At 38.9% G+C, this 18438-nt stretch overlaps 1 protein-coding gene across 1 annotated transcript; it reads left to right on the forward strand.

Annotated features, from left to right (window-relative positions):
* The first annotated feature begins 17913 nt into the window (after positions 1-17913).
* LOC308344671 (small ribosomal subunit protein uS14) lies at positions 17914-18219 on the forward strand. Its single transcript, XM_080806405.1, has one exon. The coding sequence runs from the start codon at positions 17936-17938 to the stop codon at positions 18104-18106; it is 171 nt and encodes a 56-aa protein (XP_080662531.1). The 5' UTR covers positions 17914-17935; the 3' UTR covers positions 18107-18219.
* The last annotated feature ends 219 nt before the right edge of the window (positions 18220-18438 follow it).

An 18438-nucleotide genomic window follows, 5' to 3' on the forward strand; every position in this document is an offset into this window, starting at 1 on the left:
GCCTAGTCATGCATGCATTGCACATGCCTCTCAGCCAAAATAAACCCCATTCCATCTGAAATGGAAAGCCAAAGCCCGCGGTAGGTCCATTTCCGATCCTGTTCTTTTTCAAATACTCCTTTTTGTACTTCCTTCTCTAGATTCTCTCTCTCAATTAATACAGGGATTTTTCTAAGGAAAGTTTCTAACTATATTATATATAGTAATATGATATATATATATATATACACATATATACATATATATATATACGATATATGTATTCATTCTTCAAATGTTAATATGTCATTCCCCAACCCCCCGCCCCCACCCGGGATAGGCTTTGGTCTCACTGTCAGAATTGCTAAATAGGAAGGCACAGGCAGCCTGTGATGGCTCCCTTGTCAATCTCAGTGGGCATGAGCAGTCGCTGGAGCTTGCAGTATCAGTTGCTAGGCAACCTGTTCATCCTCTGAACCTGATATTTCAATTCGGCAGCGGTAAACGTCTGCATGTTACAGCCTTTCAGAACCACCTTCATTACATAATATCTACCATTATAATAAAGGGGCTCCAAATGTTGAGGGGTGTGAGGGTAGCAAGGGAAATCAGTGCAGCTGTGGCACTGAGATAACGTCAAACGAGACTCTCTGCATATAAAAAGTATAAAATGATGACATATTTAATTCTCAGTCCTTCCTGGCAAAGCACTGACAAAGCATCATGCTGGGGCTATTTACTTGATGGTATCAAATCAAATCTTGTCACCATTCTAGAGAAGTTTGGAACCGCCGTTATAATGAAGGTAAAGCAGCAATGACTTACAGGAAGAAGAATATTAATGTTCTGGGTATGATAAATCAGGCTAGCATACATAGCCAAGTATTTGTCCAAAAGACAGTTCTTGGGAACAGACTTCCATGGAACTTCACTGAAGTCTGAAAAGCAGCAGCTATGTAAATATTTCAGGTTGCCAATCATGCTAAAACATTTTCCTAAATAAATGTCTGAGTTGCTAGTATATTCATTGGAAAGGATTTCAAAGAGTCCACTCTTACCCTCGAGTTTGTTTTAGAAGAAACAAATAAACAAATGTAATAAGATGGCACAAGGCACAGTTTTGTTCTCTTATCCACTCTGAGTCGAAGTTCTCCCTAATTCTAAAACAGAATTACACTAATTACAATATGGGTTTGGTAACCAAAAACCCCCAAGCAATGCTGTCTTAAAGACAGAAAGTTCTTCTTCTCTCATATAACGATTTGGTCTAAAAGTCCAAAGCTGATAGCACTCCTTCTGCCCTGGATGTTACCACGGTCAGCTTGGAGTTTGGATCTCATGGGATGAGACTCATTCCAGCCAATCAAAGGCTAAAAGGAAAGCACACATAAACTCCTTCCCTTCAAGAGAACAACCGACAATTAAACCTATTGCTTCTGCTTACATCCCAGGGGACAGAACCTGGTCACACCTAACAGCAAAGGAAACTGGAGAATGTGGTTGTTGAGAAGACCTGTGTCTGTCCAGCTAAAACTCAGTGTAGCTATTAGAAAGGAAAAGCGGAGGTGTGGCTATTGGGGACAGCTTGCTGTCCCTGCCCTAAGAAAAAACATGAACAACCCTCAGCAGTGCTGTAACAGAAGAAGTAATACAATTATCTTAAACTATAAAAAAATCATTTTTATAAGTTATAATAATACCCCAGGAATGGAAGGAGACAGACAGAATAACTAAAACTAAAACAACAACAAACAACAGAGTTCACTCCTTAACTCACTTCTTTAAGGGCCTGAAGAGAATGGGCTTGGAGATCAAAATGCAATTCCAGGGTGACAAAGAGGTCCATTTTCTTGATTTTAGTGGTGGTTTCACCTGTGACTACTGAGGGGATTCAGAATAAGCCTACCTAAAATGTGTCACTTGGGCATGTGGGTTATTTTGAGCTGAAGACAAGTTAAGTCCCAAAACACTCAGAAAGAGCTTTTTACTTCCCTCTGAACTGCCTCAAAGAATTCAGATAGAGGTCCTGGTCCAGGAAAAGAGCTACACCAGAGAGAACCACAAAAGAGTGTAGGCTAAGTGCCACAAGCTGGGACAGCTTACAGGGCCTGTTTGTTCAGATTCCCCTCTGTGTCTCACTGTCTCTCCTCGGCACCACAAACATTCCTTTACCAAACATCTGTTCTTCTCATCTTCCTGTGAATTGTTTTCCTTTCTTCAAAGCCCCCACCTCAACTCCTTCTCCTTAGCTCAGGGTGGCATGTAAGCCTCAACTGCCCATTTCATGTCTTCATTTACATACAATATTAAATCTGATTTTTTCCTACTAATCTTATGTCAATTTAATTAATACATCAGCCCAAAAGAAAACAAAAAACCAAAAACAAAAAACAAACCAGATGAGTAAAGAAAAAATTTTCCTCTCCTGTAATACATACTTCAAAACTAAACTAATTCTACACTTCAAGTATGTGTAGTTTATTGTATGTCAATCTTCCCACAAAAAAAGTTTTTTTTTAAAAGAGCATTATATATGAATAAAAACACATTTTTTAAAATGCCACACCTTTCCTTAGGAAAACAGTTGTCAAGAGGTTTTAAACTTGAGGAATTCAAGGTGATGCTTTCATCAATAAACTCCCCAGAAGAAGCAGAAAAACCCAAAATGTGACCCTTTCCTAATACAGAGAATATGGAAAAAAATAAGAGGATTTTAGCTGGAAAGGGAGTACCGAGAACACTTGAGCAAAACTAGATTTGTTCAGAAATTTTATATATATATATATATATATTTTTTTTTTCCCCATGATATGTCCTGGGTCATTAGCATGAGAAACTTCTAGGTTCAGGTCACGGTCAAGATAATTGTGATGAAGTAAAGGAAGAACAGTCTTTCTGGGGGAAGAATAAATAAATAAATAAAAAACAGGAAAATATGCTTTCTTTTGGAACAGGAGTCTGGACCTCCAAGCAGCAGATAATGGGGAAAAAAACAAAAGTGTAGCAAATATGCTTTGTTTTTCTGTAAATATAAATAGATGGAGGAAGGGCAAGGGGGACTAACACCTTCCCGTTTGTAGCATCTCACATTCAGAAGGCACGTGTGTAAAGAGCCACAAATTTACCTATCCCTCTGCCTGGTCATTGACACTTGTACTAATCTCAGTCATTCTTATTCTCATCTTTACATATTTCATATTCATTCTTTCATTCAAAAATTTGAGTGCTGACTTTATAGGTTCTGAACACTTTGCTAAGTGGTGGGGATGGGTGGATGGATAAATTCAACCCTAACAAAGAGGCAGAAACAATAATCTCTCCAGCACAACTTCTCCATTTATTTCAAAGTTTTGCTATGCCGTTGTAAAAATATAAATACTGCATATTTCAAGCAAGCCCAGAAGAAATAAGTGCTAGAAAAGTGGCAGAAGACTGCTCTGTGTCCTAGAACCAGAATTCCTTTCTTCTGTGCATCATCAGGAATTATTTTTTATCTGTATTTCAGAATATCAAACTGGGTGGGCTTGGCCTCTGCATATCCTTGGCATCTTCTCTTTCCATGGTACGATAATATATAAATAGAAGAAGACAGATTGAAGAGTAGAGAGGCATGCATAAATTTCACAAGTGAAATAAAAACTAAAACCTTTGTATTAGAGCCAGAATAGTGAGATTTAATGTGAAGGAATGATCTGTAACGAGTGTTTTATTGTATATTTCACACGATTGTTTTACATGTTACTTTGGCTTTCATCTTAGATGGATAAATAGATCTGAAATGTTACTTACTATATTAGATGATTTGTCCATAATAACTCCATACCTTTCCAAATATAACCCTATCTTTTTTTTTTTTTTCCTCCCGGAAGGGATAAGAAATTTGTCCTCAGAAAGAGATGACCTCGGGGTTGACATTCTCTGCTTCCTAGTGGGGTGACACATTTTGGATCCATTATATTTGGATGGAAGATGAACATGTGGGCTTATAAAATGTGGTAGGATCAAGCTCTACCACAAGGGGAGTACAAGGAGAATGTCTAAATGGCACTGGTGACAATGATCTAGGGGAGAATAGTCTTACATCATTATAATCAATCTATAACAAGCCCAAGATTTCATAATGTTAATTAAATTAATTTATGTAGAAAGGGTGATTCATAATTTTAAATTTGCATATCTCCTTACCCACGGTACATTTTCCACGTCATCAAAAATTTTTCTAAACTCTTTCTAAACCATGATCTACTTAGTGCTTTCAACATCTTTGTAACCTGTTGGTTGAACATTTCGTTTTCATTTTAATACTTTCATTGAATCAACAGAACATATGCAGAACAGTTTGGCTTTGCAGAGCATTCACCATAAGCTGGAGGAGATTTTTAAACCCTAACGGCATTTTCCTGATTAAATAAGGCAACTGAATTATAAAGTAGTAACTGTGCTTCTGTAAGCAGACAAGAAAACCTGATGTTCAGAGGGGCTATACGTTCTGTCCTTCATAGCCGAAAATGTAACTGGAGCGCTCCCAGCCTTTTCCAAATTTTCCAAATTACCAACGCTGCCGTGAAAAATTTGAGTGCTCGAGGAGTAAACACATTTTCCAAATTACCAACGCTGCCGTGAAAAGTTTGAGTGCTCGTGGAGTAAACACATTTTTCAAAGGCAAAACAAGTCTTCAACCCATCTATCAAAGCCTCATCTTCACTACTGATATCAAGTTTTCAAAGAAGTTAAATATAACGAAAAACTCATAACACAAAACTCCAAAGCAGTACTGATACTTTCACTTATAAGTTTTCTAAAAACTGATGATGATTATCTTAATTTGAAATAAGAGGTAAATCTTTCCCCTCCTCTTTTTTTTTTAAGATTTTATTTATTTAACAGACAGAGATCACAAGTAGGCAGAGAGGCAGGAGGAAGCAGGCTCCCTGCTGAGCAGAGAGCCCGAAGCTGGGCTCGATCCCAGGACCCTGGAATCATGACCTGAGTCGAAGGCAGAGGCTTTAAACCACTGAGCCACCCAGGCACCCCTTTTCCCTCCTCTTGATCCATGGTTGTTATCACCCAATTAACAGCTGTGGATTCATAAAAGAAAAAAATCATGCTTAGGGTTGCTATTTTGCAAATTCTATAATCTTGAATATATTATATATTGGTTACTGTGGAGTCTTTTCCCACAAAGCTGTGGGTTCAGGGTGTGAAACCTATGTGCATTACCGTGGGCCCATGAGTGGCACACTGGAGAAAAACACTGCAGGGACACCTTGACCCTCTAGCTCAGATTCTATCCCTTGGGAGCTAATCTCAGCCTTGGAGATTATTAACAGTCAAGAGTTTATTTGCATTTTAATAGGGGACTCTTGAAGGAAGTCTTTCAAGTCAATAGAAGTAAACTCAAATGATAGATTAGGGTTTATGTTTTAGGGATGTTTGTTAGACATACCTCAATTAAATCACAGAGATGTTTGCTTAATCTCTAACATATAGAAGAAAATACTTTAACTGAAATTACATATGCCTGAAAGAAAAAAGAGTGTGGCCAGATAATTTCCAAGGGCATAGATCACATTTTGGCAACTTCTGTGTTTCAATGTTGCTAACCTCCTGCACATATCAACCCACATACATTACTAAAATATTTTTATTGCTTTATTCAATTTATAACCTTCATGCCATGAGCTCTTTAAGGTATAGGGACTTCAGTAGAGACTGAGACTGATATGGTCTTTCAGACCACTCCAGAAATGGTCCAAAGACTAGTGGCGAGGAGCACAGAATTTCAGAGGAAAAGGGCCAAAAAGAGGCCTGAACAAATGAGGCCAGAAGGAACTGTAAGTTAATTCATCAAATGAAACACTGTTGGTAATTACTGAAAAATTACCCCCAGATACCACAAAATTCTCCCTAAATCTCCCCCACCCTGTTTCCGACCCCGATTTTCACATATGTTCGAGATTTAAATCGCACAGCAGATGTTTCTTAAAGCACACATAATGTGTCTTACTCAACAGCAATACTACTGGAGTACAATCAGGTGAAGTAATAAGAAATAACAACAACACACCCAAAGCCATTAATCTACTACACCAACATTTGTCAAGCACCATGATTACGTTTTACTACCTGGTCTAGTAAAAGTGTCACTTTCATGAAGCATTACATATTATATCATAAAGATTAGAAATTGAAAAGCCTTTATAAATCATGTCATCTTGCCCCACTCATCTGGGGTGGCAGCCCTAGGAATTTCTCAGTGTGCCAAATCACCAAGCAGGTGTACGGTAGAAAGTGCTCACACAATTCAATCTCAGCTAATAGGCCCCCAAGAACCAAAAATTCAAACATGTCCTTTTGCCTTATTTTGAGCTGATAAAGACTGGTCATTTTGGAGAGAGAGTATCTCCTTTTTTGTGGAACTGGGGATGAGGTCACCAAAATATCAAGGGTTCCCTGTTGATGTTTTTGTGTACCTCTACAAACTGGGGAAGTAAAAATTAGAGCCTCCTTTGTATCTCCAGAATCAACTAGCTCAAGTTTTTATTTTTCCAAAGCTCAGGTCTTGCTTGCCAGGTGACAAAGGATGGCTGTTTAAAGATTCAGACCACCCCAGCTGAATGGTTGTGATCTGCAGATCAAGCACACAGGAGAAGGCTGTTAAATCAGCCAGGAATAAGAGCTGACTTTATGCTTGTTGTCCTAGTACAATTATTACTAGCACTTTCTCTTGATTTCCAAGGATTCCTACTTTGGAAAACAAATTACACAGTTCCCTTATAAACAGAAGAAAAAAGGCTGGTGATTTCATCCATTTAACCAGGGCTCAATACATCTGCAAAGCTGGTATTCCGGTACAAGAGCATACCCAAAGGGTCTTGCTTCCACTGTAACATTCGTGATGTGAAGTCTGCTTTTGTACCTCTATTGTGGGCAGTACAAATTGCTTGTGCAAGAAAGATACCACAGATACAGTTTCTAGAATAGTCCCCTGGTACAGGACAGATGCTCCATAAATACTTCCTGAATGAATAACTCAAGAAATTAACAGCAGCAGGCGCCTGGGTGGCTCAGTGGGTTAAAGCCTCTGTCTTCGGCTCAGGTCATGATCCCAGGGTCCTGGGATCAAGCCCCCGAATTGGGCTCTCTGCTCAGCAGGGAGCCTGCTTCCCCCACCCTCCCCCTCCTCTACCTGCTTCTCTGCCTACTTGTGATCTCTGTCAAATAAATAAATAGAATCTTTAAAAAAAAAAAAAAAAGGAATCAATAGCAGCCTTTCAGATCACGTTACATGGGAATATCAAAAGACACTACGTTTCTTTTACATAGTTACTGCTCTGTCGTTCTAACACCCAACTGACCATGTCACCATTTTAACTTCAAGAAATCAAACATCCTTTCTTCTGGTCTTTTTTTTTTTTTTTTTTTAACCCTGAGTCTCTGATAGGGCTTTGTCTAGAAACCATGAGACTTCCAAAGAACTAATTTACTCCAACAATAACATTATTTTTCATTACAGAGAGAACCTGTCTAGAACTACATATGAAAACTATAGCTGTCCCTTCCCCTATGTTTAGTCACTTGTGAGAACTAACAAGGATCTTTTTCCAGGTGTCCCCCACCTGGAAACATATTTCTCCCCGAAATATGGAAACAAAATAAAACATGTTAGTGATGTTCATTTATTTTTACTTACTAAGATTCAGGTTTATTATCTCTGAAAACAGCAGAGCTGATACCTTCAATACCAAATGTATTTTTTTAGAAAAAATGGAAATTCAAATCAGAACATAATTTATTTAACTAGATGTTGGTGTTCTCTTTTCCTTCTCAAAGTTTATATACCATTCACTTTCCCACTGTGTTCATCCCACAAAATCCCTCTAAGGATGGTGCTTCTCAACAAAAGGCATTTTTCACTTAGAATGTTTTTTTCAGAATTTAAAAAAAAAAATGTCTGGAGGACCATAAAAAGATCTAGCACAGGTCTTAACTACATATAACAATGGATATTCGCCAAAACTATGGATCATGGTCAAGGTCAGCAGGGTCTGTCTTGTAAATACACCCCTCCTCTATAACTCTCCTGCCAGAAACACGATTTATTTTCTTTTTATCATTTTGTCCCCAAAAGACTGGGATGGTTATCCGCAGAGGAAAGTGAATGTGTCTCTCAGTTTAGAATATTCAGTTTCTCTGTGACAAAAACCTAGCTGGAACTAAGAAACTAAGATAAACTAATGAATTCTCAGAATCTAAGAACAGCTGAAGGTACAAACTCTGGCAAAGGCAGAGATAAATGAGGCCTCAGGAACACTGAGATGAGAATCTTAATGGAGACCTCATGACAGGGATTCCATTTCTAACCCTCTTTTATAAAACTTGTTGGCTTAATTCTCCTTTCCGGCTACCAAGAGGATTTCTCCACATGGAACGGAAACAGAACATGGTTGTCAGGGACATGGAGTACTCTGACTGGATCCAGGTCATCCATATACACACATAGCCAGCCCTATGATTCGGTATTTCAACAAATCTTATCTCTAAGGATGGCAGACTGGAGTGGGAATAAAGCTATTGTCGGTAAAGAAGTAACAGTCACTCCTACGAGAGAGGGTGGGACGTTTGGTATTTTGTAGTCTTGCACAGTGACCTTTTGTTCCCCTTATCATGGTCTTAGAGTAACTTTGTCTGATGTTGATGTTCTTTGAGATGGTTTATGCCCATAAAGAGAACACCACGGTCTAGTTGTGAGAGTCAGACCAGTGTGCAGTAAGCAAGGCCTAGCTGTGATTGCTTTTGGATACCAGAAACTACTCTTTTTTTTTTTTTTTCTTTCTTTCTTTCTCAAGGTCTTGATAACAAGGAAATTAGTAGAGACGTTGAGAGTCACTAATGGTTGGGAAATAGCCAGACCTCAAAGGACAGAGTTTGGCATAACTAGTGAGTAAATGGGTATATATAAACTTAAGAAAAATTGGCCTTGAAGGGAAAGATTGGCCTTGGAGGAAAAAGAGAAAACTAATGGCTTGAAAACACCCAGAGGCGGGTGGATAGAAGCCAGTGGAGTAGGGTTTAATAAACACACAAGGTGCCCAAGGGAGTGAGAGGGAGGGAAATAAAGAATTAACCCCTTATTCTGCATCAGAAGTAAAGAATATGATGAATAAAAGCAGAAATTTTGAAATGAAAAAGAAAATTTTAAAATAACTTACTTGGTGGATCTCACCATCATAAGATACTCTGCCTGGTAATGGTCATTTATCCATAGGTTTAAGATTAAAACATAATATTGGTATTATAATAATTTAATTTTTAGGCAAGGTTGATTTCTTTTACTGTTTCTTCTAAAACTGTACCTGAAGTATTACATTTTGGGAAAAAATTCCATTTCTTCTTTGTCCCAGGGTGCCAAAAATCCTACTATGCTACTATTTCTATATATTAATCTATAAATTTTTATCTGATTTGATAGATTTAATGAGTTTCAGAGAATTGTAGGAATATACCCAAATTCCAAATAATTTTGTATTATTCCTCTGGATCAGCTTATGAGTAAGTGTTGTTCAGTTTCCTCAAATACGAGCTATGAGCTAGAAAAGAAAGAGATCAAGATTATAATAACATGACTTGACATGATTCCACTTAATTGCCAATAAGTCAGATTTCCTATATTCTTTATCAAATTACCACCACAGTTCTGCTCACATACGATAGGAGACATATTAAATCAGGAAGATTTTCTGCTTTGCTAGTGGCTGCAGATATAGATCAGGTTTTACATAACATACACTCGAAGTTAATTTGACGAGATTATGGATGTTGTATAGTAATGGACATTATTTAAATCTAAAAATCTAGTATTTATTACTGAGAATTCAGCCCAATAGAGATTTTAAAACTTGCTTGACTCCATTAATTCTAAGCTCTGAATCCTGTCTTGCTTTTGAAATCTCTAAACCTGGTAAGTGAACTCTCCTGGGTAGAGATCGAGCTTTTACAATTTGCACAGAATGTTGAGACTTTGAAAGGCAAGGTCTAAATTCCCTCAATCCAAAGAGTTTTATTAATTCAAGTTTTGAAAACCTTGAACCTACCTAATATCAAAGAACAAATTAGTCCTCTTGTGATTTTAACCATGGCATCTTCTTTTGTGTCGGATAATAGAGCTGATCATTAAATAAAGTAATAATGGCCAATTACCATGAGGAAAAGAAAAAAAAATTTGATTCCTGAAAATGAATTAAAAATCAGTTATAATTTCATACTGTTCTCATCAGAAACCTAAAAAATCCCAAATGAAAATGTAATATGACTAATATTTCCTAGAGTAGATTATAAGACCTCATTTGAAGACCATGGATTTGATAAGGTTTGATTTATTTCATATAGGTCCAGGGCATGACCAAATCAAAGGATTAGGACATCTCTTATTCTGACTTAGCCTCTACATAAAACTAGTTTTACCACACTGCCAACATCTAAGGCAAGCTCATAAATTTAAAACTGTTGTGACCTTTCCTTACAGTTTTCTTCCTTAAAATTCTTACTTTAATTTTAGTCCAATGCTAATTTAAGCTAACCAGATTAAATTCACTGGAGTCTGAGAGGGGCAATTTTAATTAACTGTTCCAAGGAAAGGAACTAAAGCCACATGGAGATTTCTGCATGGCTCACTTGGGTCATTGTCTCAGTGCACAGCAGCCTCAGATGTAGGAATAATTGTCCTGCTTTTGAAGCAATGGTTTAAAAAATCATTCACATTAGTTGAACAGAATATTGCCTTAAAGGGCACCGATGTATCAGAAAACAAAACAAAACAGAACAAAAAACCCAGAAACAAAAAACAAAGACAAAAGTCAGAACAGAAACAAACCCACAAACTGAGATTCAAGTAAGGAAAGGCTTCTATTCAAAAGGATTATTTCAAGAGGGGAAAAGAGACTGTTGCAATAGGGAGTCCACTCTAACTGTTAAGACCTGAAGCCTCTCCAAGTTCCATAGAGGGGACTTCTCTTTTTAAAGGAGGAATAAACAGGGGCGCCTGGGTGGCTCAGTGGGTTAAAGCCTCTGCCTTGGGCTCGGGTCATGATCCCAGCGTCCTGGGATCGAGCCCTGCATGGGGCTCTCTGCTCAGCGGGGAGCCTGCTTCCTCATATCTCTCTCTCTGCCTGCTTCTCTGCCTACTTGTGATCTCTCTCTGTCAAATAAATAAATGAAATCTTAAAAAAAATATTTAAAAAAAAATAAATAAAGGAGGAATAAACAGGACTAGACATAAGGAAGAGGGGAAAGGCCTGGGGGTGGGAGAGGGAGGGGGGGGAGGGGGGGGAGGGGGGGAGGGGGGGGAGGGGGGGAGGGGGGGAGGGGGGGGAGGGGGGAGGGGGGGAGGGGGGGGAGGGGGGAGGGGGGGAGGGGGGAGGGGGGGGAGGGGGGGAGGGGGGGAGGGGGGGGAGGGGGGAGGGGGGGAGGGGGGGGGAGGGCAGTGACAGCGGGTGCAGTGACAGGACAGTAGATCAGAGAATGTTTTACCCTGAGGTGAGCCTATTAGGAGAAGCTGTATGCTGATTCAGGTTGAGGGTGGGCCAAAGTTCAGGGGGGGAGGGAGGGGAGAGGGGGGGGAGGGAGGGGGGAGGGCAGTGACAGCGGGTGCAGTGACAGGACAGTAGATCAGAGAATGTTTTACCCTGAGGTGAGCCTATTAGGAGAAGCTGTATGCTGATTCAGGTTGAGGGTGGGCCAAAGTTCAGGGGGGGAGGGAGGGGGGAGGGGGGGGAGGGAGGGGGAGGGAGGGGGAGGGAGGGGGGAGGGCAGTGACAGCGGGTGCAGTGACAGGACAGTAGATCAGAGAATGTTTTACCCTGAGGTGAGCCTATTAGGAGAAGCTGTATGCTGACTCAGGTTGAGGGTGGGCCAAAGTTCAGGGGGGGAGGGAGGGGGGAGGGGGGGGAGGGAGGGGGAGGGAGGGGGAGGGAGGGGGGAGGGCAGTGACAGCGGGTGCAGTGACAGGACAGTAGATCAGAGAATGTTTTACCCTGAGGTGAGCCTATTAGGAGAAGCTGTATGCTGACTCAGGTTGAGGGTGGGCCAAAGTTCAGGGGGGGAGGGGGGGGAGGGAGGGGGAGGGAGGGGGAGGGAGGGGGAGGGAGGGGGGAGGGCAGTGACAGCGGGTGCAGTGACAGGACAGTAGATCAGAGAATGTTTTACCCTGAGGTGAGCCTATTAGGAGAAGCTGTATGCTGATTCAGGTTGAGGGTGGGCCAAAGTTCAGGGGGGGAGGGAGGGGGGAGGGGGGGGAGGGAGGGGGAGGGAGGGGGAGGGAGGGGGGAGGGCAGTGACAGCGGGTGCAGTGACAGGACAGTAGATCAGAGAATGTTTTACCCTGAGGTGAGCCTATTAGGAGAAGCTGTATGCTGATTCAGGTTGAGGGTGGGCCAAAGTTCAGGGGTCTCAGGGAAGGAGAGAAGTTTAACTTCAACTAAATCAGATTTATGGGCATTTTGTTTCCATTGGTTAGTGGATACAGAAGAATTTTGCTAATTTTATGAGCCAAAGATTGGGAATTTAGAGGGTCTTTATCTAGCCTTTCACAGGTAAGCTATTTTTTAGCATTTCGGGGTTTGAGTAAAGGTCAAAATAGTTGGCAGATAGAGAAAAATTAAAAAATAAACAAAAAACACCCGATTAGTCTATTATATGCAAGGTAACAAAAATTTCACAGAAGCTTCTCTTACTCGGTGATGGGCAGAATTCCAACCTGACTCCCAAGATTCCTGCCTCTTGCTGTACATGCTTTATATAATCCATAACCCCCCCCCAAGAATAAGCAGGACTATTAATAGGATGGGGTATCATACCCACGATGATGTTATATTGTATGCAAAAGGGATCTTACAGATGTAATTAGGTTTATAATCAGATATCCTTTTCCTTTCAGCAGAAAGGATGCAGAAAGCCTTCCCATTAGTCATATTTTCATGTAAATCTGTCTGCTAAGCAGACCCATATCCATTTGCCTACTCTGCAGGGGCTAGGCCGCATAACATCAATACTCATTTAGTGCTGTAGGATACTAAATCACAATTAGAAAATTGAAAACCGAATAAACTCCTTGCTTCACCCAGCATTGAAGAGTCCCACCCTGAATTGCCACTGAGCCACCTGTACTGTTGAACTTCACTGACAAAATGAGTGATAGAGGTTTTTTAAATTCTTGAGCATGGAGTTACCAAAAATGGGACACAAAGGGAGCTAGCTGGATAGGGCAGAGCTGGTTGAGTGCGGGTTCTCAACCACAACCAAACCACACCCACACATCAAAACTTTCTTCTCAGGCTGCGTGTCTCTAGGCAAGTTCTGAATTTCTCTGTGCCTCCTATTCCCCATGTGCAAAGTAGGAACAATGATACTATACTCTCAAGAGGTTATAAGAATAAATTGAGATACCACATTTCAAGATATACTATAAAACTCTCATAGTCAAAACAGTGTATTCCTGATACAAAAATAGACACATAGATCAACAGAATAGAATGGAGAGCCCAGAAATAAACCCATGCTTCTATGGCCAATTTATTTATGACAAAAAAGACAAGGAAATACAATGAAGGAAAAACAACCCCTTAACAAATGGTGCTGGGAACACCGGACAGTTATATGCAAAGGAATGAAACTCACCACTTTCTCACACAGGCACAAAAATAAACTCCAAGTGGATTAAAGATCTAGATATGAGACCTGAAAACATAAATTCCTAGTAGAAGAAGAAGAAGAAGAAGAAGAAGAAGAAGAAGAAGAAGAAAGAAGAAAGAAAGAAGAAGAAGAAGAAGAAAAAGAAAGAAGGAAGAAGGAAGAAGGAAGGAGGAAGGAGGGAGAAGGGAGAAGGAAGAAGGAAGAAGGAAGAAGAAGAAGAAGAAGAAGAAGATACTGCCCATGTCTTCTTCTAGGAATTTATGTTTTCAGGTCTTGGACCTGAAATCTTGGACCCTAGGTTTAGCAGTATTTTTTTGGACCTGTCTCCCCCGACAAGGGAAACAAAAACAAAATAAAACAATTGGGCATACACCAAAATAAAACGCTTATGCACTGCAAAGGAAACCAGCAACAAAACAAAAAGGCAACCTACTAAGTGGGTGAAAATATCTATAAATGATCTATCCATTAAGGGGTTAATACCCAAAATATATTAAAAAAAAAAAAAAAACTTATACAACCCAACACCAAAAAAACAAACATTTCAATTGAAGAATGGACAGAGGACATGGGTAGACATTTTTGCAAAGTCATCCAGATGGCCAAATGACACATGAAAAGGTGCTCACCATCACTCATCATCAGGGAAGTGCAAATCAGAACCACAATGAGATATCCTCTCATGTCTGACAGCATGCTAATATCAAAAAGATAAGAAATAACAAGTTTTGGCTTGATGAGGAGAGATGAGGAGATGAGGAGAAAATAGAACCCTTGTACAATGTTGGTAGAAATGTAAACTGGTGCAGCCACGAAGGAAAACGGTACGGAGATTCCTCAAAAAGTTAAAAATAGAACTACCATACAATTCAGTAATTCTATTACTGTGTACTTGCCCAAAGAAAACAAAACCACTAATTTGAAAAGATATATTCACCCCTATGTTCACTACAGCATCATTTACAATAGACAAGATATGGAAGCAATCTAAGCGTCTATCACTAAATGAATGGATAAAGAAGATTTTATTTAGCCATAAAAAGAACGAGACCTTTCCACTTGCACCAACATGGAGGGACCTAGAGGCTTTATTCTAAGTGAAGGAAGTTAGACAGAGAAAGACAAATGCCATATTATTTCACTTATATGTGGAATCTAAAAAAACACAAACACAAAAACAAAAACAAAAAAACACCAAAACCCACTACCATCTCTACAAACAAATGGACAAACAAAACCAGAAACAGACTCATAAATACAGAGACCTAGTGGCTGCCAAAGTGAGGGGTGCCAGGAGATGGATGAAATAGATGAGGGGGATTAAGAGGTATCAATTTCCAGTTATAAAATAACTAAGTCACAGAGATGAAAAATATGGCATATGGAATACAGCCAATAATACTGTACTGACATTATCTGGTGATTTATGGCAACTACATTTATCATGGTGAGCAGTGCACAATGGATAGCACTGTCTAATTACTGTGCTGTACACCTGCAACTAATATACTATTTTATGTCAACTATACTTTAATAAAAATTTTAAAAAATAAAAAAGAATTAAAAAAAGAATAAGTGAGAAATTCTGTTTCCACATATAATAATTATATTGCTTAACTGGCAGAATAACTGCTAGTTATATTTACACAAAGAAGCATTATAAGGAAGTGATAAATGATTTTAGTTTTGTTTTTGCAGTTTCTATTAAATTTTCTGCCTTGACAAGAATGTGCCCTTAGTTTAAAAATCTCTGAAGCTTTGTTACCGTTTTCGCTGGTGGTGGTCTTGGTTGTTTCAACCAGTTGTTTTTGGATTTTTGTTTTTTAATTCCAGTAGAGGTATAAAGAAAAAGATTTTAGAGTTAGAGTTTTACTTGTCAAACCATTTCACTTGTAAAATGCTGTTTTGTACAGAAAGAAAGAGGGTGCTCTTTGTTTAGAGGCAGTAACAAGACAACCAAAGAATCTGTCAAGTTGCTGAGGGGACTTATATTCTGAGAAAAAAAATACAACAAGTCTTAATGCTAGAAGAGACTGGATTTGAATACCTTGGCTACTAAGGCAAAGTAGACATAATTGCTCTTATAACTGCAATTTTGATTGACTTAAGAGAACAAAGTAAAACTTGAAGAAAAATTTTACTTTAGAGACCAGAAAAATATTTACCTTTAACTTTATTCTAGTTTACTAATCATGCTGTTCTTTTTCCCTAAAGTGGGGAAGAGGGGTTAGAGATTAACTGAGGAAGGCCTTTTCAAGTGAATTTGTGGGTTCTGATTTGGTTTTCATTGGCTATATCAGCTTTGCTGTTCAGTTAAAAAAAAAAAAGCTATTTATCCAATTTTCCAAATGAACATAGGAGCAATTATGGGTTTGTTTGTTTTTTTTAATTTTGTTTTTGTTTTTAAGTAGGCTCCATGGAACTCAGGAACCTGAGATCAAGACCTGAGTTGAGATTAGGAACCAGATACTCAACTGACTGAGCTACCCAGGCGCCCAGAACATAGGAGTAACTGTATAGATGTTAAATAATGGAAACATTTTTGGATTTTGTCCTTGGTATTAAATTATAGCTACCACCAGCTGGTTCTTGCTTGGCCATCAAAAGCCTAGGAAACACTGCTCATTGAAGGTTAGATCTATGGTCTTAAAATAAGCACAGAAATCCACTTGTCATTGATGAGTTCTCAGTTAATCAGAGAATAGCAAAATTTAATGCATAAGAGTTTGGAGATTGAAAATGGCTAGCATCATATATGTTCTTTGGATATCCAGATGTGTGGGGGGTCGTGGGGGGACAACAGAGGGAAAAAGGAGGAGGAAGGAAAGAAGAAAAGACCTATTCCTTGGGAAATTTTCCGTTTTAGCTATACAGCACCCTTGCTCCTCCTGATAGAACACATCTCAGGGCTTAACCCAAGAGAGTATTCATAACATCACACTCTCCATTTGTACTCAGGATGAATTTATGCTTATGTACTCTATCTGTGATTAGAAAAAGGGAATCCAATGTTACTTCATAAGGAATGGAAATATTTATGGGCCTTGTTGTCAAAGCCTATTTGCATGTGTGTGTGACAGTATCTATGATATTCTGGCCACAGAAGCTCCGATCCCAGACATTTCATTCCAGTGTTTTCTTGCCACCGATGAGATATGGGTGTAGGGAGGCAGAATAATTTATTGGGGATGACAAAACCCTGATCACAACTTATAATGCCTAGGTTTATTGTCTATGCAGGCAACTTTAGTTATTGTTATGCAGTTTTAGAGTACTTTATAATTGGATTTCAGATTAAAATCCTTGTGGAAATGATTCATCATCTTACTGAATGAAATTTCCCTTTTGTTTTTCTTTTCTTTCTTATAGTTCTTCAGTTTCTACCTACCTATATTTTATTATATTACCCACTGCTATAAACTAATGCTCCCAGTTCATTTTTCAGCTGTTTCATTAACTTGATATTTATTCCTTATTCAGATTCCCTAATAAAAATGCTAATTATGATCATATCTAATGGTGACTGCTGAGGCACCCCACCAGTTCCTTCCTACCTCCAACTGGACCTACTCACATTTATCATCAGGCTTTGGTTTGTCAGCCAGATTGCAATATTCCCAACTGCTCTTCTTCAAGCCTGCTAAACCCAGTTTGGGAAATCAATACAATTCACAAGATACTCTATCAATTATTCTAGCACACCTCAGAAGCAGAGCCACATTCTGTTTATTTACTAATGAAATACCATTGGGAAAGAATAAAAACTGAAGATGAAATCAAATTTATTCTTACCTGTTCTCATAATCACTTTACTTATCGCTCCTATATGTACAGGTTTTTCTATGATCATCTCTCCTAATATTGAAGTTTCCAAGTTTACCTACCTTTCATGAAGCTGCAAATATCAATTCTATGCTGCACAGAATTCTTGCCTTTTACAATCTCCAATCCTGATTCACAAAATGTATTAAAACATGAATCTGATCTCTTGACACTATTTTAATATTCTTGAGCATTCTTATTATTTTTCTAAAAGCTATTGTGACAGATTCTTTCATACTCTAAAATAGAAAGATGTTTTTGTTAATTGATTTAAGGAGCACAAGTCACTTTTAAAAAGTCTTCATGTTCACTACACAATCTTTGCCTTATTAGAAACACTTCTTCTTTCAAATTTTACTTTCATCATTCAGATATTAAGTTACCTATTTCATCCTTTAAAAATATATCTATTTTGCTTTTGCCTCGTTGCGTCCGAGAGAGCAAGATGGGTCACCAGCAGCTCTACTGGAGCCATCCGAGGAAATTTGGCCAGGGTTCTCGTTCTTGCCGCGTCTGCTCAAACCGGCACGGTCTGATCCGGAAATACGGCCTCAATATGTGCCGCCAGTGTTTCCGTCAGTACGCGAAGGATATAGGCTTCATTAAGTTGGATTAAGTGAACTTCCTTGAATGGGTCATCCAAGATACCTACCTGCAGATAACCAAGATACCTACCTTAATGCCAGCTCATTGTACATAAAATAAAAATCCTCAAATTAAAAAAAAAAAAAAAAATATATATATATATATATATATATATATATATATATATATATATATATCTATTTTGCCTGATATTTAGAACCTGGAAAAAGAAATCGCTGTGCCACAAAGGAAAGAAAACCATAGAAATGTTTTAATGTAATTAGCTTAAACAATGAGGGGCCCTTGTGGAAACCCCTTGTCTTGTTGAAACTGGAATGTTTCTACTTTTCTTACAATGTTCAG

This window comes from Martes martes, assembly GCF_963455335.1.
Source record: "Martes martes genome assembly, chromosome: 6".
NCBI classification, from domain to species: Eukaryota; Metazoa; Chordata; class Mammalia; order Carnivora; family Mustelidae; genus Martes; species Martes martes.

Coding starts and splice junctions, on each gene's coding strand:
- LOC308344671 (XM_080806405.1), top strand. CDS start 17,936: ATGGGTCACCAGCAGCTCTACTGGAGCCATCCGAGGAAATTTGGCCAG.